This window comes from Neophocaena asiaeorientalis, unplaced genomic scaffold, assembly GCF_003031525.2.
Source record: "Neophocaena asiaeorientalis asiaeorientalis breed wild unplaced genomic scaffold, Neophocaena_asiaeorientalis_V1.1 scaffold169, whole genome shotgun sequence".
In the NCBI taxonomy this organism is placed as follows: Eukaryota; Metazoa; Chordata; class Mammalia; order Artiodactyla; family Phocoenidae; genus Neophocaena; species Neophocaena asiaeorientalis.
The window spans coordinates 3547523-3571230 of record NW_020172187.1 but is presented as its reverse complement, the minus strand read 5'-3'; the positions used below and the strand labels follow the sequence as shown (position 1 = coordinate 3571230).

The 23708-nt window shown below is 36.7% G+C and overlaps 1 protein-coding gene across 1 annotated transcript in view; it reads right to left on the bottom strand.

Moving 5' to 3' along the window:
• The window catches only part of EYS (EGF-like photoreceptor maintenance factor), a 1631219-nt gene that overhangs the window by 829965 nt on the left and 777546 nt on the right, over positions 1-23708 (bottom strand). Inside the window, 2 exon segments of the mRNA XM_024761621.1 lie at positions 1857-3599; positions 4747-4939. Of these exon segments, the coding sequence (XP_024617389.1) occupies positions 1857-3599; positions 4747-4939 (1936 nt within the window).

Genomic DNA, 23708 nt, shown 5'->3' with positions numbered 1-23708 from the left:
ATATTAGACCAGATGTGGTTTTAAAGATCTTTTCCAGATCCTGAATGGGTTTGGTCAACAGGGACAGGAGACAGTGAGGTTGTGTGTACATCTCCTGGGCTTCTCCATCTTGGATTGCCTTGGACTGCTCTGTCTTCCCCTACAGAGAAGCCACAGCTTCTGTAAACTGGCAGCTTTCCTCCATAGTTTCTGGGTCCTGGTAACTGCCCTTTCCTTTGCCCGTTCTGGCCTAGGGGCAGTAATGACATTCTGCTGGTACTAGTCCCAGCAAACCATACTATGCCTCATTGTTTCCTTATACCCTACCCATATATTTTTAAATGATCTTTTTATTAAACTCTCCCCGAGTACCCAGTTGGAGTTTGCTATCTTTTCCCTGATTTGACCCTGACCAATACAGTGGATGAAGATATTGGAAAAATGCCAGCATGTCTTGGAAATGATTGATTACCTTGTCTAAAAGGATTAGGGAGGCAAGAGAAACTAGAAGGAGGCTAGGCGAATTAGAGGAGGTCAAAACCATCAAAGAATGTTTGCAGTTGGAGTGAGGGATGAGCAAAATGCAACGTGACAAGATTTTGCTCATAAAGGGCAAAACTAGGATTCAATTTCCTAGAAATGGGGAATTTGTGTCCTGATTGTCTGGACAGTCAGGGGTGGCTATGGGGTTACTGTAGGAGAGGAGGTGTAACTCAGCTACATTTACTAAGAACCTTCTCTGTGAGCAGCGACGTGTTAGGCATTGTCGATAAGTCATAAATTAGACAACCAGCTATCATCTTATAAAAGTACAAGGAGGATTCTACTTTTAAATTTGTAATTAAACTTACTATGTTATTTTTAGAAACTTTGTAAAGAAAATCATATCATATTGGACACACCAAATATAATGATTTGGTCTTTCATATTACTGATTTGCCAGCCATAAGTCACTCACTTAAAAACTTTAAAATATTGATATAATGCGTACTTCTTCTGAAGCATATACGCACACACATACACACACAAAACTAATAAATTCCTCACTGAAGAAAAATTAACTTCACTGCCACAATTACACTTGAAATGTCACAAGATAGAACTCTTTTAAAAATGCAAAATATCCTCTTTCTGTAAAATCCAATTTCTTAAACTTTTTTTTGCACGTTTCCTAACTTGATAGTAATTTACAAGGGTAAAGGAGATTAGTAAGTTATAAAATGCTTTAAGCTAAGAGCAGTTATCTAAGAAAGGTGGCTTTTCATTAATTATATCAAGACTCTGAATTCAAATTCATATACAGGATATTATCTTCTGTCAGTTGCTATATGGTGTTTTTGTTAAATAAAAGACATTAATTTATATTCTGTAGTATGTATACAGTGAAAGCATCACGGCTTTGCATGAAAAAATGATAAACCACACCATGTAGGATGGGAAAATCCAATAGAGTTCCCTTGAGTTTTTTCATCTTTTCAGTTTAAAAAGTACCAGCTCTGAAGAAAATGTTAGAAAGTGTTTGCTATATTGTGTTCAATCTTACAAAGAAGCTATTTCAAGAAATGAGAATAATAAGAGTTATTCCAAAACTTTGAAAGATCCATTGTGACGACTTGAACTAGTTGTTGCTGATTGATTGCCTGTGGTATAGCCATCTCCAACATACTCCTGCATTGATCTGTGAGCCTTTGTGGCAGTGTGTAAAGAATAACCACTTGTGACAGGTACAACAGCAGGGGCCATCTCCATTGAACTGGCTGCTGCCCTGATTACAAAGAGGCTGTTTAGAGCACCTGGTGACCATGACAGGCTCTTTCTTCTCTGTAGAAAAGAAACTCATTTCTAAAAGTTTACAGAACTAAAACTGAGGAACTCACCAGAAATCATCAGCTGAGGAGGTGCCGGAATGGGCTCCAGGGAAGACCAGATAAGAGACCTAGTGATGGAAAGCCTTTGACTTGCTGCAGGAGATTCCTGACCACGCCCACGAGGCTGCAGCTCCCATCTGGACCATTCTGAAGAAGTTCTGACCTCTTCTTTTAAATCAGGTGCTAAGGTCAGATAATCTGTATAATATGTCCAATCTGGCATAACTACAGACATGGGGACAGAGGTCTGTATTGGAAGTGATTGAGTTGCTGAAACTATAGAAAATGCTACAGGAGAGGTTACTTCTGAAAAATCAGACGTGGAGTCTACATGTCGTGGCAGGTTGTTTTTGAGGTCACTTGAATGTATAGTTTCTGGATGACTTTGAAAATTTAATTCAAAATTTAGAGACCCATCCCCTGTGTGAGGTTTGAACTGGGTATAAGACCCTTCATGCTCTTGCACGCCCAGTAACTTGTCTTCCTTCAGCATCTCAGTGGGACCCAAAGTTGTACCATAGAGCCCTATTTTCCATAGTTTAAAAATGTTTTCTGATACTGAAGGATCATCAGCAGTCAGTTGTGAAGTCAAATCCGAATTCGTCAGGTCTGAAGGGACAGTTTGTGAAGGCATAATGGATGAACACATCTTATCCAAACATAAATTAACATCCAAATTACTTGATAGGGTAACATATTCTTCTATGGATGAGACTAAAATTCTTCTTTTTGTACTCTTTGTAGAAGGAAATAAAGATGACAGTTCTGTGATTGCCACTGATGGCGTGATTTCAGCAGCTGAAGGAAGTGAATGTCCAGAAGTGATAGTTTGTGTTCCCATTCGTGCAAACCACCTGGCTAATACTGCTGAATTCAACCAGGATGTCTCGTAAAAGTGGGACTGTTTGTTATGCAAAACTTGATCTGAAAATTCATGAAAGGATTTTATTTCAGTCATAGAACACGTTGCACATGTTTGGCTTAATTCACTTAAAGAATCAGCAGCCTGTGGTTTGATATTTGTGAGTCTCTGGTTGCTGGATGCTTCGATAATAACCTGATCTTCACTGGGAATGGAGGCTCGTGTGGTGAATTGGTGCAGAGTTGATGAATTTAAGACGGCTACCTGCTTGGATATGATTATCTTAGCAGGAGAAATGGGAGACATCGAAGAGCTCAGCAGTCTCCAGGACTCTCTTCTTGAAATTAACGAAAGAGCTGAATATCCTTCAATATCCTCTTGAGAGACGACTGGAGGTGCACTCACGGAAGCAGTTGCGGGCGGGAAGCCACGGGAGAGTAATGAGTGTCTGTTTAACTCAACAACAGTCCCTGGAACACCACTAGTTACTGAACTCATTGTGGTAGCAGACAAGACAACAGTCCGGGAGCTCTCAGATAATAAAGATTGTGTAGGAAAAATAAAATCTGTCATTAAGGAAGAGATGATAAACGGGGTGCTCTCTCCCCTATCAGGGAAAAAGAGACCTGGTGCGCCCACTGGAGTTTGGATGGGCATACATGATACAGATGTTTTGCCCCCGACGATTTGTGCTGGGTCATGAGCACCAAAATTCAGAAACTGAGAAGAGGAAACATCTGCTGAAGAAGGAAGACTGTGTTTTGCTGAAAGCTCTTTAGTGGAAATCAGTTCTTCGAGTAAATAGCTTTCAGAGGACGTGCCAATATTTAATGCTGCCAAACCAGTGGTTGGGAGAACGTCGTGCTGGAAGAAGTCTGTCTGTTTTGGACCTTCAGAGAGGAAAAGGTAAGAAAGAAAGGACGAGAGAGCAAGAAAGAAAAGGAAGAAGAAAAATGGATTAAGCCCTGGGCTGAATCTTCTGCAAATTACACCGCACCTTATACACATTATATATATGCAGACTAATGTGGCTCTGTAAATCATATTTCTAATAAACGTGTATGAGAAAGTTTAGTGACTTCACAGGCTGCATAAATGCAGAGTTCTATTATTCATACTCCCTGGGGTGGCCAAATTCAGAACAAATGGTCTTCTTTAGAATAACCTTCATTCCAAAATAATGATGCCTTTGAAGTATGAAACAAGAAAATTTACAATTCTTTGACAGTAAAAAATATAAAAGAATATTTGACCTAATGAGTTAGAAATATTAGAAATTTCATTTTACTTTCTGAAGAGACAATTTTTTTATATATTAGATACCATATTTCAAATTAATTCCTTAAAAGAACAGAAATTATACAGAAAAAATATAGAGCAGTATACCTTTATGCTTATAATATCCATTAGGCTTTAAAAATATTTTTTTAAACAAGGAATACCTTGTTAAAGGCTATAATTCTCATTCTACTTATCCTGAGAGACAAGAAAGAATTTGGAATTTAACATACAATATACTATTTACAGTATGGCACCATTTGATTTAGTAAGTTAAATAAGATGTGTCAAAACATACTCAACCTGTCAAAATACTTCCCAATAGGAAAAAACAGATTTTTAAAAATCTGAGTGTTTTTCCAATAAATTGATAGGAATATAAGTTTACATATAATGATTCAGAGGATGTTAAATAAAGACATAATGAGGCAAGTAGTACAGGTCTTTTAAATAAGTTTTACTGATAGTTGAAACAAAATGAGGTAGAATTGGGGTTCAGTTATCTACCAAAATTTACATATCAGAATAAAGACTATTCATGAACATTTTTGCACTGTTTCAGAAAGAGTATTTATTCATAAAGGACACCAACGTTTTTAAAACTTAAAACACAGCACATAACCAACAAAAATTCTAAGCCAATTTTATAGCCCTGAAAAATCAAGTGTCTTAGAAAAATAAATATTGAAATAAGTCAGAAAATATGTTTTAAAACATAACTTTTTCAAACTTCTCCGCATAATACTCTCATCTACTTACCTTCACCAACTGGAGTAGTGTTCACTATGGCCCACAGTTGGGTAGCCCTGGCAGGTGAGAGGCTACTGACCGAAGTCCCTGAGGTGGGCCCTGTGTATGTTTGTGTGGAAGTGGCCTCTTTTCGTTGAGAGCTGGGAGGTAAACAGGTGATTCTTCTTATTTCATTATCACAGAGAAGCCCAATGGAGCAGATCTGCAAATGACAGTTGCAATAGTTAAGCACATAGTTTCTTTGCCCCTGAGAATTTTTAAGTTAGTTTTGAGGTCCATTTGAACTTTCATAGTTATATTAGTTAGCTCACCACCTTATTGTGTAGAAAATGGAATCTCTATAGTAAATTTACCTATACTTCAAAATTAATTAAATTCTTCAAATTTTAGATATGCTCAAACTGAATGCCTAAATTTATTCTTGATTCCTTTAAGTCAAAATACTACTTTCCATTTGCTTTGAGGATATTTTTTCCAATGAAGAATCTGTACTTTATGGTAGAAAATATGAAAATAAAAACTCTGTTACAAATTTTAAACTTTTCTTCTCTAATGTCATATTTAGTTGGAAACTAAAATAAAACACACAATCTACAACAGATAATTTGAAGACATTATCTTGTGAGTTTTTGAATCATTTTAATACACATTGGTTTAAAAAGCAAGGCTCCTTTTCTGTTTTAGCTTGACCTGAATGGCCTACTTCTGCCATATACGTATAAAATAATTTCCACATAAAGAAATTAATTTTTAATTCATAGGAAAGAGAGTTGTGAGGCATGTATAAATAAGTGCAAATGGATCAGGGATTCTCCTTTAAATGTAGAGTTAAAAATTAGTTATACTATTTGAAACATTTTGAATTTTAAGTAAATACCACATACCTATTTTCTAACAGTAAAGACATTCATAGGTAGCTCTGCTTCACTGTTACAGTATTTGTCCAAGATTGTATCTAATTTGTACAAAATGTAAATTTTGCTTTAGTTATCCCTTTTTTGTTTGTTTCACAGTTATATATTCTGTATGAACTTTCAACTCACACATTAAAGTATATAAAGCTTAAAGGCCAGTGTTATATAACTACCTTAAAAATCTAACATGTAGAAAACAGTAAAAAGTGAAGCTAGAAGCAATAGAAGAAACAGCAAGAAAAACATATCTATTATCATTCCACACATTCAAGACCAAGACATTGTCCTTTTCTCCACTCAAGGGTAAGCAGCAAGCCCTAGAAGGACTTCACAGATTAATGACAATGCACAGGAAACTAGGATAAAAACCAGAATGCCAATATGCTAGCTTACAGTGAAAACCTAGCTGTTACACTGCTCATAAATATTTGCATGAGAGCGGGGAGGTAAACAGGTGATTCTTCTTATTTCATTATCACAGAGAAGCCCAAGGTCAGCTATGAAAGATTTGGTCAGCTTTCCCCTCCAGAATCACAATCAGAAGCCATAATTAACTACCTTGAGAAATCATCACCACAGGATTAAGGACCCTCAAAGTCTCTGTGATCAACAAGTTCTCTCCATGTCAGCAGAGCTACCCAAGAATCACAGGTTTCCCTGATGTGCATTAGATCAGAACATGTAAAACTAGTTTTCAAACGCTTAACAACATCAGACTAAGGTACTGCCAGAAGAATGATCTTGAATACTTGATGTTAACTGATGTATCACTGATTAAAGTTATCTACCTATTAGACAACTTGACACTGGCACTGCTGACATTTGTCTCTATTATTCTCATATGTTCTCTAATAGTGTTGACTGTTATATTATTGATGTGTAAATATATTCGTCTTCCAGGTGACACTTAGGTCCAGCAGCCGGGAAGCCATACTCCCTCTTTCCTATGTTGCATGCCTAGGCTCACATACATCCTCTGCTGCTTTTAGCCTTTAACTCTCAAAGCTGAATTTACTTTCCCAATTTTGAGGTTGATAGGAAACATCTTGTTATATTCCCAAGTACTAGCAACTTTTAAATCATATTTTTTAATGTTCTTCCAAATAGATTTTAATTGTTTGAACTTTCTCTGTCTATACGCACAGGCACATACACATACACATATGCCAATACAATTTGTCTTAGAGAGACTATCATATTTTCCTTAGTTAAATCCCAAACTTCATGGGAAAGCTCACTACATATTCACTAAACCTATCTCCTCTTCCTCTTGGATTACATGTCTCAGTTACTCTTGTGTCTCTGTGTGATCATGTGACTTACTTCTACCCAAGGAAGGGTGAATGTACCATGTGTGATCCTCTGGCCTCTGTCCCTGTGTGCTGACCTCTGAAAACACATATTAAAGATGGGTAGCCACAGAAAGGAATTAGCCTAAGTTCCTAAAAGTCTATCTGAAGGAGAATATCTGAAGTCAGAAACACTCACTTGGACTTCATGTGAATGGAAAATAAATTTATATTGTATCAGGCTAGCAAAATTTTGGAGGTTATTGTTATAGCAGCTAGCATTTTCCTTACTAATACATCAATCTTTGCCTCACCTGGTCTTTCTGATAATATTCTTTGTTAGCTATGAGAAAATTAAATTTAAAAAGCACCTCATAAATGATTGAACATTTCTTTTTCTATATCTGCCTGATTACATTGAAAGATATAGCATTTCAAATATTTAGCTTTGCTTTAATTCAGTAAGCCTTTAATTTTGTATATTTCTTTCTTAATTTGGTGGTTACCATAGTAACTTATTTGGCCAATACATCCTCATTCACTCATTCATTCATCCATCAACTATGTATTGAGTGCCTGCCATTATTTGTTTTATTCACTGATATTTATTGAAACTTAACATGTGCCAAGATGATCATCATTTCTACAAAATTTCACGACTTTAAAAAATATATTTTTATTTCTGAATCTATGTTTAAGGAACACAACGCAAATAGGACTTTTTGAGTCAAAGCTTTATGAGAATATGGTCATCCACTTTTTAAAAATTTTATTTTATTTTATTTATTTTTGGCTGCGTTGGGTCTTCGTTGCTGAGTGCAGGCTTTCTCTAAGTCGCGGCTAGTGGGGGTTACTCTTCACTGTGGTGTGCGGGCTTCTCATTGCTGGGGCTTCTCTTGTTGTGGAGCACAGGTTCCAGGTGCACAGGCTTCAGTAGCTGTGGCACATGGGCTCAGTAGTTGTGGCGCACAGGCTTAGTTGCTCTGCAGCACGTGGGATCTTCCCAGACCAGGGCTCGAACCTGTGTCCCCTGCATTGGCAGGAGGATTCTTAACCACTGTGCCACCAGGGAAGTCCTGGCCATCCACTTTTTAATGGACATTGTGTAGCTCGCTTGTCTTTGCTCAACAAATATTTGTTGGTCAATTTCTAAGTGTCAGTGACTGCTGTAAAGGCTGGGAATGAACTAGTCAACAAGATTAGCAAAGTTTCTCCCATCATATAGCTTGTATTTCAGTAAAGGAATTAGAATTCATTAATAGTAACTAGCAATAATTTGCTTAAAGACAAAATTTTGTGAGATAAATAATGAGGAAAAGCACAGAGGGCTGTTTTGGACGAGTGGTTAGGGAAGTCTTCTTTGATCAGGGATCTGAATTAAGTAAATATCTGAGGAAAGAGTATTCAAGGCAGAAAGAATGGTAGTACAAAGACCTCAAGGCAGAAACGTGCTTGTGTATTTGAGCAACAGAAAGATGGGCAGTGTAGATAAAGAGAATGAGGGAAGGCCATTGGTGGACGGAAATGAGGTCATCGACATGGCCAGGAGAGATATCATGCCGGATGATTTGTTTGTTCTTGAATTTGGAATTAATTCTGAGTGTGATGGGCAGCCATTGGAATATTTAATATTTAGAGTAGAAAAATGATATGGTTTGACTTATGAAAAGATTATGTTAATGCTACATAGATAATAGACTCTTAAGGGAGTCTGAAGAAGGGACAGAATGGAAGCTGGGGCATCAGTTGGAAGCTGGCAGTAGCCTTGGTGAGAGACAGAAATAGATTAGCCTGGAGTGAAAGTAGTGGTAGATAGAGTAAGGGTACTTTCAGGAGATACTTGAGAGACAGAGCCTATGAGATATGTTGGTAGATTGATGTCTGGAGTGAGAAGAGAAGGTTAATAAATGATTCCTAGGTTCTTGTTCCTGTTAATGGATGAGTAGAGGTGCCACTTACTAATTTGAAGAACACTGGTGGAGACCAGCTAGGGAATGGAGGTGGATCCAGATTTCTATTTAAATACTTTAAATTTGAGAAGTTTATTAGCTGTCCAAATGTGGAGATAGAGTAGTAAACTGGAAATATGAGTCTTTCTTAAGGCAGAATTACCCTTAAATCATTTCTGTTAATTAAGAAAGTATGATTTAAAAGATACCATAGCCCTCCTCCCTAATTCTCTAGCCATAAAGCTAGAGAATGGCAGAGTTGGGATTCATATGTAGGCAATGAGGAGCTTGAACCCACACTCACGATCATAATTTTGCCTCTTGTTACAGCTTCAACATTTGTTATGAACAGTTCTACCCTATAGCTGATTATTTTAGATAAAAAATTAAAATGTTCTACTACTCAGCCTGTTTAACAAATGCCACTATCAATTAAATTTAATGATCACCAATAATGTTTTAAGATCTGGGCAAAACAGTGTCTCTCACTGAAATGAGTTTACAACCTAGCAGATAATTTTTCATTCTACAGATGGTCACATTTGACAGTGGAATATTGTACTTCATCCTTATTTTCTACTTGAAATGATGAGTATGTAATACAGCAAACAACAGCAAAGATCCCAGTGGTCGCAATCAGTTTTGTATCAATTTAATTCTGTGGATTAATCTACTTTCATCAGAACAGGTAGGCCAAATTTACTCTTTCAAATTTACTAAAATAATTGAAAGCTTGAATTTGTCCAACCCCATTGAAATATACATTATTAATATGTCATTGTTTATATAGCAAACTGTGTACATAATTTGTGGAGGCTAGTGAAAATAAAAATATAAAGCCCCTTGTTGAGAAATGATTAAATATTCAAGTCAACAACAGCAGAACATTGGACTGTGTGTGTGTGTGTGTGTGTGTGTGTGTGTGATGTGGGAAGGGTCTTCTAATGGCAGGGTCTCTCCAACTCACAGGTCACACAGCCATGATGGCAGCCTCCATATACATACTAATTTTCCCAGACTAGAACATTGGATCTACCCACTTGTAGCTTGGTGCTCTTTGACAATTTTCTCTGGGTAATATTTTCCTTCTTAAAATGAAATATCTTTTAGATAATTAGAAGAAACAATTCAGATCACTGGTGTGCCAAATTCATGGTATGGTTGTTCCTTGTAGAATTATAAAGAATACATCAAGCAGAGGAACCAAGATAAAGTAACCAAGCAAATCAGTCTCTAAGTATAGATTTAGTTGGCCCATTGATTACAGTTCTAAGAAACAATAAGCTTTTCCCAGGTTTGTTGAAGTTGAAAGTGAAACTTTCAATTTATGCTAATTGCAACTGTCCTGTTGCATTAGCAAAGATTCACTAAACTTGGTTCTCTTTAAACAATCTCCACTTTTTGGCAAACTTTTGCATCGTTTACATCATTTCCAAGTCTATAAAAATTTCACTGCATCAATTTACTGCTTAAAATTCTCATGTCACAAGTTACAAATCACAGTCCAGTCACAAGACCAATAGCCAATAGTTCACATCTAGATAGTATACTTTTCCCATAACTTGTTAATTAGATAAGAGGAGAGGGGATTACAAACTGAAACTTTTTACTGTCCTATCTATGGTAGGCAGAATGCTATGTTCTAAGATGGCCCTCAAGCTTCCTGCCCACCCAACTCTCCCACCCACCAGTGTATGGACGCTGTATAAGACATGATGGTTTCGCCACATGATCAGCCTAGGTGACTTACATGGTACGGTTGACCTTAAGAAAGGGAGATTACATAAGCCTTTTAAAAGCAGAGTTTTCTCTGACTGGTCACAGAGGAGGAAGCCAGGGATTTGAAGTATAACAAGGATTTGAGCCTTGTTGCTGGTTTAAAGACAGAGGGAGCCACGTGGCAAGACAGTCAAGCGGCCTTTAGGAGTTGAGAGCAGCCTCCAGCTGCAGCCAGCCTGGCCACAGAACTGAATGCTGCCATTGGCAGAAATGAGCCTGGAAGTAGATTTTCACCCAATCTTCAGAGGAGAATGTAGCCCAGCTGACACACTGATCTCAGGCTGACTGCTCACCTACAGAACTACAGCTGATAAATGGGGGTTGTCTTAAGCTGCTGAACTTGTAGTAATTTGTTCTGCAGCAATGGAAAACTAATGCATTGTCCCACTAACTTCAACACAGTAAACACCAAGACGTTGGGTCCTCTCCAGTCTTGGAGACCAGGCAGTCGTCATGTTAGGGATGTTGGCACCACCAGCTGGCGGGGTTTGTAATTTTTGTTTGAGTCAGTCCTGGACCTTTGTGCCCTCAGATCCCCTCCTTCCCACTCCGCTCTCAGGCTTTGCTAGGAATCCTGCCCCCTGCAGGCTTCACTTCCTGGGTTCCTCATTTGCTGGCTTCCACCAATGGGAGGCACTAGGGTCTCGGGAGAGGGTGAGGGGGGAGCAAAACGTAGACATCTCCGCCCCCCCCATGCCAACGTATGCACACGGTGTCCCAGACTGCATCCTTTCCGCTCCCATGTCTGCATCCTCCAGATGCCCTGTGCGGTGAACACTTCCCCCTTCCAGCCTGCAGTGGTTTCGTGCCGTGGCTAATCTCCAGTTGCCTTGCTAACTTTTGGTTGGATCTCAGCTCTTCCCTCACCCCTGTAACCAGTTCCCTCTATTATAAATGCTAGAGATGGTTTCTGCTTTTTTCTGGTTAAGACACTAATTGATTCAGTGTTGCTGTCCTATAGAGGATACAGGCAGATTTCTGTAAGCAGTTATCTAACTTGATGGGGAGATAAAAGGTAATGTGGGCGTCAACCTGAAAGTAGGAATGATATTCTGAAGATTGATATAATTCATCCATAGTAATAAAAAATATATATATTAATGATCGGAGATCAAACGTTAAGAATACTTTGGTGTAAACTATGTAATACTGACATAATTTTGTGCTTATACAATTGGGATAAGTATTTTTATTTCTAGCTTTTCTAGAATTTTCTACATAAAGTCAATATGTAGGGTCCATGCCAATAATCAAAATTGTTAATTATATGACTGTTTGTGTGCCAACTTGACTTATATGTCTTTATAAGTAAACTAAACGTGCCTCTAGGCAGCTGGTTATGTTTGTTCCACTTTCCCCTGAAAGCCCAGGCCCAGTACATAGTTACATATTTGGGAGTTAGTAAACATTTGTGGGAAAAAAACTAAAAGATAACATTTTTTGAAGAGACATTTTTATCTAGCTATTTCCCCGTTTCTTTTTCCCCTTTCTAGACACACATTTTGAGAGATGTATTGGCCAGATCTCTCACACATTCCGTTCTTTCTTCCAGCCATTCTAATCCAGCTGTCATGTCATCATGTCACTAAAAATATTCATGTAAATTTCCAGAAATACAACCATGCTGTTCTATTCAAAGCACGGTTTGAGGTAATCATTTTATTCAAATCCTCAACAATATTTAACAGAACCAACCACTATCTTCTGAAACGTTTGGTTTCTCCCATACTTCCTACCTCTCTCCCTACTCCTGTCTCCTCCCTTGGCCTCTTCTCTTCATTCTGGTCTTTAATTTGGAATTCCTTGGAGCTTTATCTTCAACCTTTTATCCATTTTTTCCTACATTTTCCCCAGAAGTATTTTCATCTATTCAAAAAACCATAAAGATATCTGTATATTCATGAGTCTCCAAACTATATCTCCACCTCACACCTCTTGAAGTATATTCTTTTATAACCAATGACTTATTTAGCACCACTAGTTAAAAACCTCATGGGGACCTAATATTTGACACATACAGTATTACAGTGATGAACTGCTTGTTCTAACACGTTCCTATAACGATCCTCTCCGCTCAGGAAATGCAACACCTTCGCTCGATTGCTCAAGGTATTTCTGGTTTCTATCTAACATGTCTACTTAATGCCACGTTTTGCTAATTCTTCTATAGTATATTTTAAATATAGTTTTTTTCTCTCAGTTTGCTTTGCCACAACCGTAGGTCAAGCCTATGAAATAATTCATGCAATAATTGCAATGGCCTAGCTTCACTCATACTTCTAACCTCCTTCCAGACCCTCTACACAGAATAGGAAGGATATTTTAATAATCTGAATAAGATCACATCACTCCCGTCTTAAAAAAATTTTAAATGTATTTCCACTATATATTTGAAGAAAATCCAAATAATTTTCCATTCTTTTTGACTCACTACGTAATCTGGCTCTGCCTGTTTCTGCCGACCTATCTTCTCCTTTGTTCCCACTGGACCTACTGCGCTCAACTCACAGTGTCTGATTTCACCACCGCATGTGGAGCAAAGCTTTTTCCTCCTTATGACCCGTGCATGTGTCCATACCCCTGACAGCACGTCCAACTCTCACTTTTCCCTTGGATGATTTCTTCTCGTGCTCAGGTCTGAAGTGTACCCCCCTTAGAAAGAACTTCTCTGTCACCTGCATTATTTTTCTCTCACTGCAACGTTTTCTTTTCTTTCAGAAAACTAAGTACAGTTTGAATTTTATTTTCATTTGTCAATTACCTTTATTGCTGTGTCTTTTCTGGTATGCTACAAGAACCACTAGGTAGACGCCTACGTATGTTCCATTCTGAGCCCTACTCAGCACACTGTTGGTTGGCCATTAGCCAATGAGGGTTCCTTGAATGAATATATAAACGATACTTACAAAATTGTCTCTATACATTAAATAGTTGAATTTGCAAAATATCAGTATATTTCCACCCACACATTACATAATTGATGTTTGAAACACAAATGACCCTTCACATGCCATATGTCACAAGAAATGCAAGCAACCAAATATGAGAGTCCAATAGATGCCAGTCTTGACTTACAAGGGAGATTAAGTTTCCTCTGAGAAATAAGGACCCAAATCATGTGAATAGTCTGTCTTGAGACCAGAGGCGACAGGTGAAAATGTACAGCTGGTACTATTCTACTTTCCCTTTGTGTCTTATACACTTGAGAAAAACAGTTTCTCCTGTTTCCAGGGTCTCTTGTTAAGGAATACTCAACTACTAAACAAAGATGTGCTAGGAAGAATGGATAAATTCTTTGATTTTAAGAACTGGGAAGTTAAATAAGATCAAAGTCACTTAGCAACCTCCCCTACACCACACTTAAGTTGTATGAGGTAACTCCTGGGCTTTGGGTATGATAAAAATAGAGCCCTGAGTGAGTTTTATGGCTGCTTAGCAAGTCCTAGACGGGGATACAGCTGATGGAAGGACAGTCCCATTGTCTCTTGTGCTGGTGGAATGTGTGCCAAAGTTATCTTTTAAAATAAAATCTGACCAGGTCATTCCTCAGCTTAGAAAATCATCAGTGGTTTACCACTCTTCCTAGGCAAAAACAAAAATGATTTAGCATAGCACACAAAGCCACTGGCCATTTCTCAAAACTTATTATCATTTCTTACCATTTTTTCACATATGCTAGGCTAATTCCTATTTCACATATGTTGTTTTCCTTTGTGAATCCCACTTCTGCCACATATTCCCACCTTGAACACAGGTAATCTAGGTACCCAACTTTTTTGGTTCAGTTCATTATAAGTATTCTCTCAGTATTCTCTTCTGTGTTCCTCCAGTTTTAAAAAAATACAGTTGACCCTTGAACAACATGGGGGTTAGAGGTACTGACCCTCCACACAGCCAAAAATCTGCTTATAACTTATTGGTTTCTCTGTATCAGAGTTTCTGCATCCTCTGATCCAACCAACTGCAGAGCATGTAGTGCTGTAGAATTTACTATTGGAAAAAAACAAAAACAAAAACCTCCGTGTGTAAGTGGATCCATGCATGTATTTTAAACACATGTTGTTCAAGAGTCCACTGTACATCACTACTGTGCTTTCATGAAATATTGTGCAGACCTTAACTGTGTCTATTACCTATCATATTGTAATTATCGTTTGACACATTTTGAACTCCCAGTAGTATATAGCTGTTTAAGAACCAAAATAGTCCTTAAGTGTCTGGCTCTGTGTGTGAGATATAGGTTAGTAAAGGATGTTCTTGGGGAGACTGTGGTCTTGGGCTAAGTGAGACTGCTTCACATTGGGTTGAAAGAAGACAGTAATGTTTCTAATGAGTTGGAGACCAAGAGCCTTTGATCTAGTCAACTCAAATTGATTAGAAATGCTGAACTGGAGTCTTAAGAAAAGATCTTCATATTACTTAGTTTTCATTGAAATTCACAGGTGACAAAAAAGCCTGTGGAGTACAATGGGTCTTAATTTGAGAACCACATTTTAATTAATGAAAGAACAATTTGAGAAATAAGATAATCATTTGAAAGTTAATTATACATACAAATTACTCAGAGCAGATACATAAATAATATATTTCTAATACATTTATAATGAAGATATTTAAACATTTTCCCCCTTTCTATGTACTGGTAAATGTGCCTGTGTACATAAAAAAATTAAAAAAAATTTTTTTGGAGTTATAGAAAGATTGGATTAAAACTACCTTTGTAATTAGTTTGCTCTGAATACTTTTCTACTGTTTTCACATAAATAAAACCCTAAAAGTCCAGATCAAGTTTTAGAAATAAAACAATCCATATAACAATTATCTTATTATATTTTGATAGAAGATGCACATAAATGGGGTATCTTCAAATTTTAAGCGAATGGTATTTTATCAACTTTCCACAATGGATGAATTCAGTTACATGCAATTAATTTTCCTCTCTGTGATCCTAATCAAAGAGGTGATAGTTAACTATACTTATTGGACTGAGTAAGCTGAAGTAGTTTGAATTTTAAAGTTATAGTCTTGTTTGTGGCAGAGCTCATGTTGGAAATACCATTGTATTCAATTTAAATTTAAATAATTTGTACTTGATTTGATATAATTCAACACAGCACTATTGAAAATCTACTCTATCAGCCATCATATCAGAATCATTTAATAACTATCATAATTATTATAGATGCAAATTATCAGTGTGATTGATACAATGAAATCTCTGGGTTCCTAATGCCAATAGCCTCCTCTAAATTGTGGCTCCAAATCCCCCCTCCCCACATTGAAATCAAGCATATTCAAGATTTCTCTGAGGCCACTGTCTATGAATCACCAGTCCTACGATCTGATATCTGATTCAGAGCCCTGAGTATGTACAAGTTAAGAGCCACTAAAATATCTCAGAAGTCAAATGCCCTGGACTAACCTACTATTTCAGGAAGAATAGATGAAACTAGCAGATACTATAGACTCACCAGTGTGAACAACCAGGATTCTCCAATGGTCATTTGAGAGCTGGTAAGTAGAAAGTTTCCTTACCACCATATGCCTATGCAATTTAGGGTATCTTTCCTCAGTCACAGAGTGTTCAAGTATTGTTCATGAGGAAAGACACTCATTTCATGATTCATTTACTAATTCCTGCAATAGAAATAATGTCTTCATTCTCTGAATCCCTACAATCCTCTAATTGTTTACACCTTAGGCCACTCATCTCTTTCTAATTTGTGTTATACTTGTTTCTATTCATGTTTTCTCTCTTCTTTACTTGTTTGATCTCCTTAAATCACATCTCAAGTAATTCTGTAAATCAAGTCCTCAAGAAGTACTAACATATGTGTACTAACTCAGGCTCAGCGGCCGTGGCTCACGGGTCCAGCCGCTCTGCGGCATGTGGGATCTTCCCAGACCAAGGCACAAACCCGTGTCCCCTGCATCGGCAGGTGGACTCTCAACCACTGCGCCACCAGGGAAGCCCATAACTTTTGTTTTTAAATAACACACCCTCACACCCTTCCATGTACGTTGCTTATAAATAACTTGCAACCTTCCTTACCTGTTCTCTGTAGGACAACTTCCACATATTCCAGTCATATCTTTATTTTGACATCTATAGCATCGTATATATGTAACTCTATCAAAACATGTTAGCTGATAAATATCATTTATTTATCTTTTTCTTTCATTGGGATGCTATTCTACACCAACCAAAACTGTCACAGTTGTGTGCATGACACACATCAACGATTTATCAAAACACTGATAATTTTACACTTTTCTTTACCTTTAGAACATAAAGGTGAAATCTTCATTTTAAAACATTAAACAGGATGCCTCTGAGCACTACCAAGCCTATTTTCTATAACATACTTTGGCAAGACATGTTATCTTTCTCTCTTCAATGAGTTAGGCTTACAGGTAGAATGTTTTGAAGCTGAGCTTCAAGTTCTGAGCCTGTGTATACAATCCTCCCTTTACTTAGGAAATGCAAGTGCTAATGACATGAAAACAGTTACACAAAGTAAGACAAAACAAATCAAGCACTATGTTACAAGGATAGCATCTAACACCTAAAATAAATCAAATGCTACAAACAAAATATGATGAGCTGAACCACAGTACCACATGGAGGAAGAGGATCAACAGGTCTTATTCTTCCCTGTAGAGCCACTTTTTTCTTAATTTCATTTATTTTTAATTAAGAGGAAAATGCTAAACCAGGTGCATTGAGTATGAATAAAAAAGGACTCCCAGGACACAAGGGAAGCACAAAAATCCTGCTGTTTCTCAGTGGCAATGCCAGAAAGAGCAGGGAAGCAGAGAGATTGGTTTTTATCATCAAAGAAATGCAGTAGATGTGGGTTATCATATTTCCTCCTGCTGTCTAGCCTGCATTTAGTTACTTATAGAATCAACTGGCAAATGTAAAATGCACAGTTCTATTTGTTAAAACATAAGAACCATGTGAAATAAGAAAGTCTGGTGCAAAAACATAAGAAAATTTTTGTAGGAATGATATGAGTTTAGTCCTTTATAGTGTAGACTGTTTTTGACAAGAGAAATTTGAGCATAGCTCAGAATGAAAAGATCCAGAACTCGAGCTGAATGCAGAATAAAATCTTTCTGACCTAGTGTTTATGAGTATAAGATTTGGATTTAATGGAAAAATGTAATTCTAACAATTTCCAGCTCTGGATAAGTGTTTCAAACTCTGAATCTGTTTCCTCATCTGCACGATAAGGAGAATAATGATTCTTATGTCACGAGTTTGTTTTAAACATTAAATGAGGTATGCATCTAAAACATTTAGCCTGCCAAATAGTTAAAGCTTCACAAATAATAACTACTTCTCATGGTAGCTTATGGCTCAAATGATATTTTAAATCACTTAACCATTATGGCAGAAAGGAATTTGTGATATATTTAATGTTGTATGGCATTGCACCCAATAGCCTCTGGATTGCAAATTTATAGTATGATTAATTAAATCCAAAACATTTATAGTCTCATCCATATTATTGTTCATTTGATACACAAAGGCTTATTCAGAATCTATTATGTGGCATCAACTTGGAGAATAGAAGAAAACTAGTTGTACATATTTCTTGTTTGCGTGGAGCTTATTGGAAGGGAGAAAAGCAGAGTAAAGAAGAGAAGAGGGAAGAGGAGGTTAAGGGGGAGAGTGTGAACACACACTAAACATAGAGCCACGTGAATGATGGATCTGCTGGATTGCAGTCTGGCAATTGATATGAAAACAAATTATAAAATGCTGCCTAATTGCTTATGAAAACTCAAAACGGTACTGCACTTTGAAATCCAGTTTGGCAGTTTCTTAGGTAACTTAATAAATTTTACCGTAAGATCCTGCAATTGCCCATTCCCTGGGGTTTATACAAATTAACTGAAAAGTTATGGATGAACTAAAACCTGCATACAGATGTTTGTAACAGGTTTATTCATAATTGCTAAAACTTGCAAGAAAACCAAGATGTCATTCAGCAGGTGAATGGATAAAGTGCGGTACATCCAGGCTATGGAATATTCAGCACTAAAAAGAAATAAGCTATCAAGCCATAAAAAGACATGGAATAAACAAATTCATATTGTTAAGTGAAAGAAGCCAGTCTGAAAAGACTTAGCATGATTCCAACTGTGTGACATTCTGGAAAAAGCAAAATTAAAGAGACAGTAAAAAGATCAGTGATTGCCAGGAGTTAGAGGGGAGGGAGGGATAAATAGGAGGACCACAGAGGATTTTTAGGGCAGTGAAAATACTCTGTATGATAGTATAATGGTAGATGCATGTCATTATTTATTTGTCAAAACCCATAGAATGCAAACAGCGAGAGTGAACCCTAATGTAAACTATGGACCTTGGGTGATAATGTTGTTCATCATTCGTAGCAAATGTACCCCTGTAGTGGGGGATGTCAATGGTAGAGGAGGCTATGGAGTGGGTTTTGGAATCCAGCCTATGCTTTTATTTTGGAAAGTGATTCAATAATATCTTCTGCCCCTACCCCTACCAATATGGCATAGAGATATTTATCTTAATAATAAATAAATAAAAGGTAAGTCATAGAGAAAAAAATCACCAGCCTATAAGTGTGAGCGTTTAGCATTCTGTTCCCAACTTTCCAATGTACTAACAATGTTATCTTAGGTATCATTCAGCAGTCAACTCATCATCTATACCTTCATGCTATAGATTTGGAAACTGAGGCTCACAGAATTTTCTATCTAACTGAGGTCTAAAATGTTAAGCCCATTCTCCTTTGAGGTAACATATAACACCAAGAATATTCTAAGTTTCTGTCAAATATGAACATTAATCCACTAGCCCTGTTTATACAAGAAATAGATGCATAAAGATGAGAGGAGGGTAATTATTACCCATGATATCTAAATAGCTCTAGGGGGTAGTCACAATTTTACTACACTTCATTTACCAATAAAAACCACTGTTCTAAGACATTTGGGTTGTACATCATAACTGTGCCACAGATCTGTTATATAAAATGCAAGAAAAATTCTTATTTTCAATAGTGTACTTATGAAAATATTAAACTATATTTGCCCATTATAAACTATATTTACATTATACAGAGAACTTCCTCTTTGGTTGTTAAGTTTCATTTGAATTTGTACCTTTCTTCCTTCTCCAATATCATCACAACCCTTGGATTACAAAAGATTGTTACTGTGTTGGTTAGAATGCTTAGAATACATTCAAACAAGGATGAGATGCTTGTGGTGAAACTGGTCCTGAGAAACAGATGAGCCTTTGTTCTAACTACTGCACACAGCGTTTTCATTAGCAGTACTGAGCAATCCTTCTGGGTGGGCTTCCAACCTAGGTAAGCAGAGGAAGTCTTGGCACTTTTAGAGATTCCTTTCTAACCCTTGCAGGGAAACCTTAATCTTCGTCCCTTGAGAAAGCTCCTCTAATGAGTACTTTACTCAGATTTGACAATTGCCTTATTACTTTTAATATTAGAACCACAAACAGTGTCCCCGATAATGTCTTCATTTCCCTTGGCAAGCAGTTTCCTGCATAAACCCATTGCTGTCTTTCTTATTATCCCATATGCACCTGTCTACTCCACTCAGCTGAAGCTCTCTTTAGTGAGAAATTGAAACTAATGAAGTTTTACATTATTTTGAGGGTCTAGCATAGTGCTCTGCACACAAAATATGCTCAAAATATCTTAAAGCAAAGCATCAAATTTTGCCTTAAAGGGAGCATTGTTGCTGTTTTTCTGTGCATTCGTTTGCTTATGGACCTGCCCTCTTTTCCTTAATTTGAATGTAAGAACAGTAGGTGTTCATGTTTTTCTTCATATGATTTACAAGTACTTTGCTATGGTGAGTGTCCAAGGGATGTGTTTGATCTAAAATATCAATAACCTGATCTCAAATATGTATAAATGTTAAAAGCAATAAAACATCCTTCTTTAAAAAAGGAATTATTAAGTTTATCTAAGAATTATGCCTTTGCTTATGTACTTTCTACATAGAGACAATAAACTTTAATTATTTAATAGGATGAGTCACAGCATCTTGAACACAGCAAATACTTGTGAATATTTATTAACAACATTGATCACTTTATATCATGATAAAATAAACACCAGAAGGATAAACAAACATGAAACCCAATGGTCTGTCTTGCTATCCTGTGCCTTGTTCTTAGGTCTATTTTGAAAATGACATTTAAAAACCAGGTAGTGCAAATAGACCGTATTGCTGTAGAATTCAGAGCATATTTTCTCATTCAGAAAGTGTTTTTCCCTTTTTTTCCATTTTTAATAGAATCCAGCTTCTACGCTACATAAAGATCTGTGTTTTAATTTAAAGAATGAAGTTAACACTTTTATTGACTACTATAATTCTGTAAAATACAATAAGCATGACCCAATCACAGTCACCAGTTAACGTACGGATCTGTCTTGTTTGGTAGAAATTCATTTACTGAGGAAGAAAAGAGCAATGCTGATCAAACGGAAAAGAAGGAGACAATTTGTCTTGAATTTTTTAGTGAGCAAGTCTAGGACACTCCATAAATTGTGTCTGTCACTTAAATTCTTTTACAGAGCATTTGAATTTCAGAATAATGTAAGTACTCTAGTGATGTGATTCACTTTCACAATCAGATCTGCTAAAAAGAATAATCCGCAAAAATTATCAGCTTGTCAGAGATTGTCACAGCTCAAAACATTAAGAAAATCTGAGAGTTTCGGTCTTTAATATTATGCACCAAATATTAATTCTCAGAAATAAAGAAAAAATAGCAGATGATGTTCACTCCTTAAGTTATTCTTCATTATCAAAGAATCATTGTAGGAATATTAATATTAAATGTAGCAATATTAATTTTCTCTAATCTCATAAACATGCAGCTGAGTTAACATTTTTATATGACAATGTAGTTAGTGAGAGTTTTAAAAATAGCTTAAATAGAAGAAATATAGAAAACATGTAGCATCTTTCCAAAGATCTGTTTGAAGAATGATGATTTTGGAGGGAAGTTGAAGTTAACATAAATAGACTTAATGTGAAGAGAATTGCTACAAATTATTTCAGTAAGAGGCTTGATGATTTGTATTGAGTTTTGCTGTTTCAAGTTATAATCAGAAATTCAATGCTCGCATATTCCCAATAATTTGATATATTTTAACAGATTATGTGTGCTATTATATCAGCTTTTATACTTCTGTGTACAAGATAATTTATAATTTTTAAAAAAATTTCTACATGTTAGTAGAGAATCTGATTGCCAACTAATTTAGTATCTTTTAAGCAATTCCATGAAGACCTCAAGCAACTCTGGGAAATAGGATAATCATTCAAGGTGAGATACCTGAGAAGCCTAATTAGAATAGGAAATCAGTTTTTTAAAAGACACATTGAATTTCATGAATGAAGGAAAATTCATCTATTTCCTTATTAAATATATTCATATGTTATTTTATTATTAAAACAATCACAACTTCTGGTTTCTGGTCCAGTGTGTAAGAAGCTTAGAAGTTATCACTCCCTTCTTCATAATCATAAAAACCTGGATAAAACAACAACTTTTCTTTGATTTGTGGTACAACTGAGGTCACAGGGCAAACTCCTCCCCCCAGAACTGGACAGACAGTAAGGCAGAAACAGAGAATCATAGCAGAGCAGAAACCATTGCTGGAGCCAGTGCCACAGTCAGAAAATCTGTAATTGACAAAGTGTTGGAGGCCTACTGTGTACAAGCTTGAGAGTTAAATTAAACACTCCGGGGCAGTGGGAGAGATCTTAGGGAATCCCCTGTACTTTCATTAAATTTTATCTCCAGGAGTTCCACCAGGTTTTCATGGTAAATACATGAGAAAAATCTCTTTGTGCTTCCAACAGCAGGGGAAGAATAGCTGTTCTGAAGTACTTCCAGGGCATTCTGTTCTCCTTAACAAGGCCTGACCCCAAAGGAAACTTTTGCCAGAATGATTAATCAATATTCCCATCTCCAGACTCTTGAAGCTTTCTTGTCACACCTAAGAAGGGAAGGTTGAGAAGTACATGTGAAGCTCACAGCCCAGAGTTGAGGCACAGGCTCCCAAAGGGACTGAGACCCTACTCTCCCACTTCACCCACATCAATAGGGCTCCCTTACAGTAACAGGGACTACAATGGAAAGAGCTGCACAGATCAGATTGATTTAAGAAGAAGTCTCTAAGTAAGCTCAGTGATTACCGAGGAGAGAAAACAAGGAAATCAGCAGATTTTAGCCCCTGGCACCCATAGCCAGAGCAAACAGTAAACATGGCCTGACTCCTAGTTAGACAAAAATAAAGTCTCTTACTAAACACCTGTTTATCTCAGTTATTTTTATCTGGCACTCCATGTGTGGTTATAACTATAAAACTACAAGGCATGCTAAAAGACAACACAGTTTGAAGTGACAAAGAAAGTACCAAAATCAGACTCAGATATGGCAGAAACTTTGTAATGTTCAGACTAGGAACTTAACACTATTGTGATTAATATGATAAGAACTCCAAAAAAAAAAAAAAAAAAAAACCCCAAAAAAAAAAAAAAAAAAAAACCCTCAACAATGATAACCAAATTCAAAACATATGTATTATATTTTGTTCTCTCAAAGATACTAAAATTATCCCTGCTCTTCAAGAGCTTGAAATCTATCAGGGTGGACAGATAAATAAGGAAACAAGCAAATATTATACTAGAATGTGATAACTGTTGCAAGATTTAGTCTCTTCCCATCTATTCTGACTTACCCCTTCTGTGAGTTGTCAATTCTTCCCTATGCCCACAGCTTCCACGTTCACCTAAGCTCTATATGAGCACTTAATCCTTACTCCTAATGGATTCAATTTACCTATCCTGTAATCCTACTAACTACGTTGTTCCTTAAGCCTCTCTGAAATTCTATATTTTTCTGTGAATGACATTCTTTAAGATACCACTGAAGTTTGACTTTTTGCCATGATTATGAGTCTTATTTCTTTATATCCCATTTACTCTCAGGATTAGTTGGAGAAGGAAGG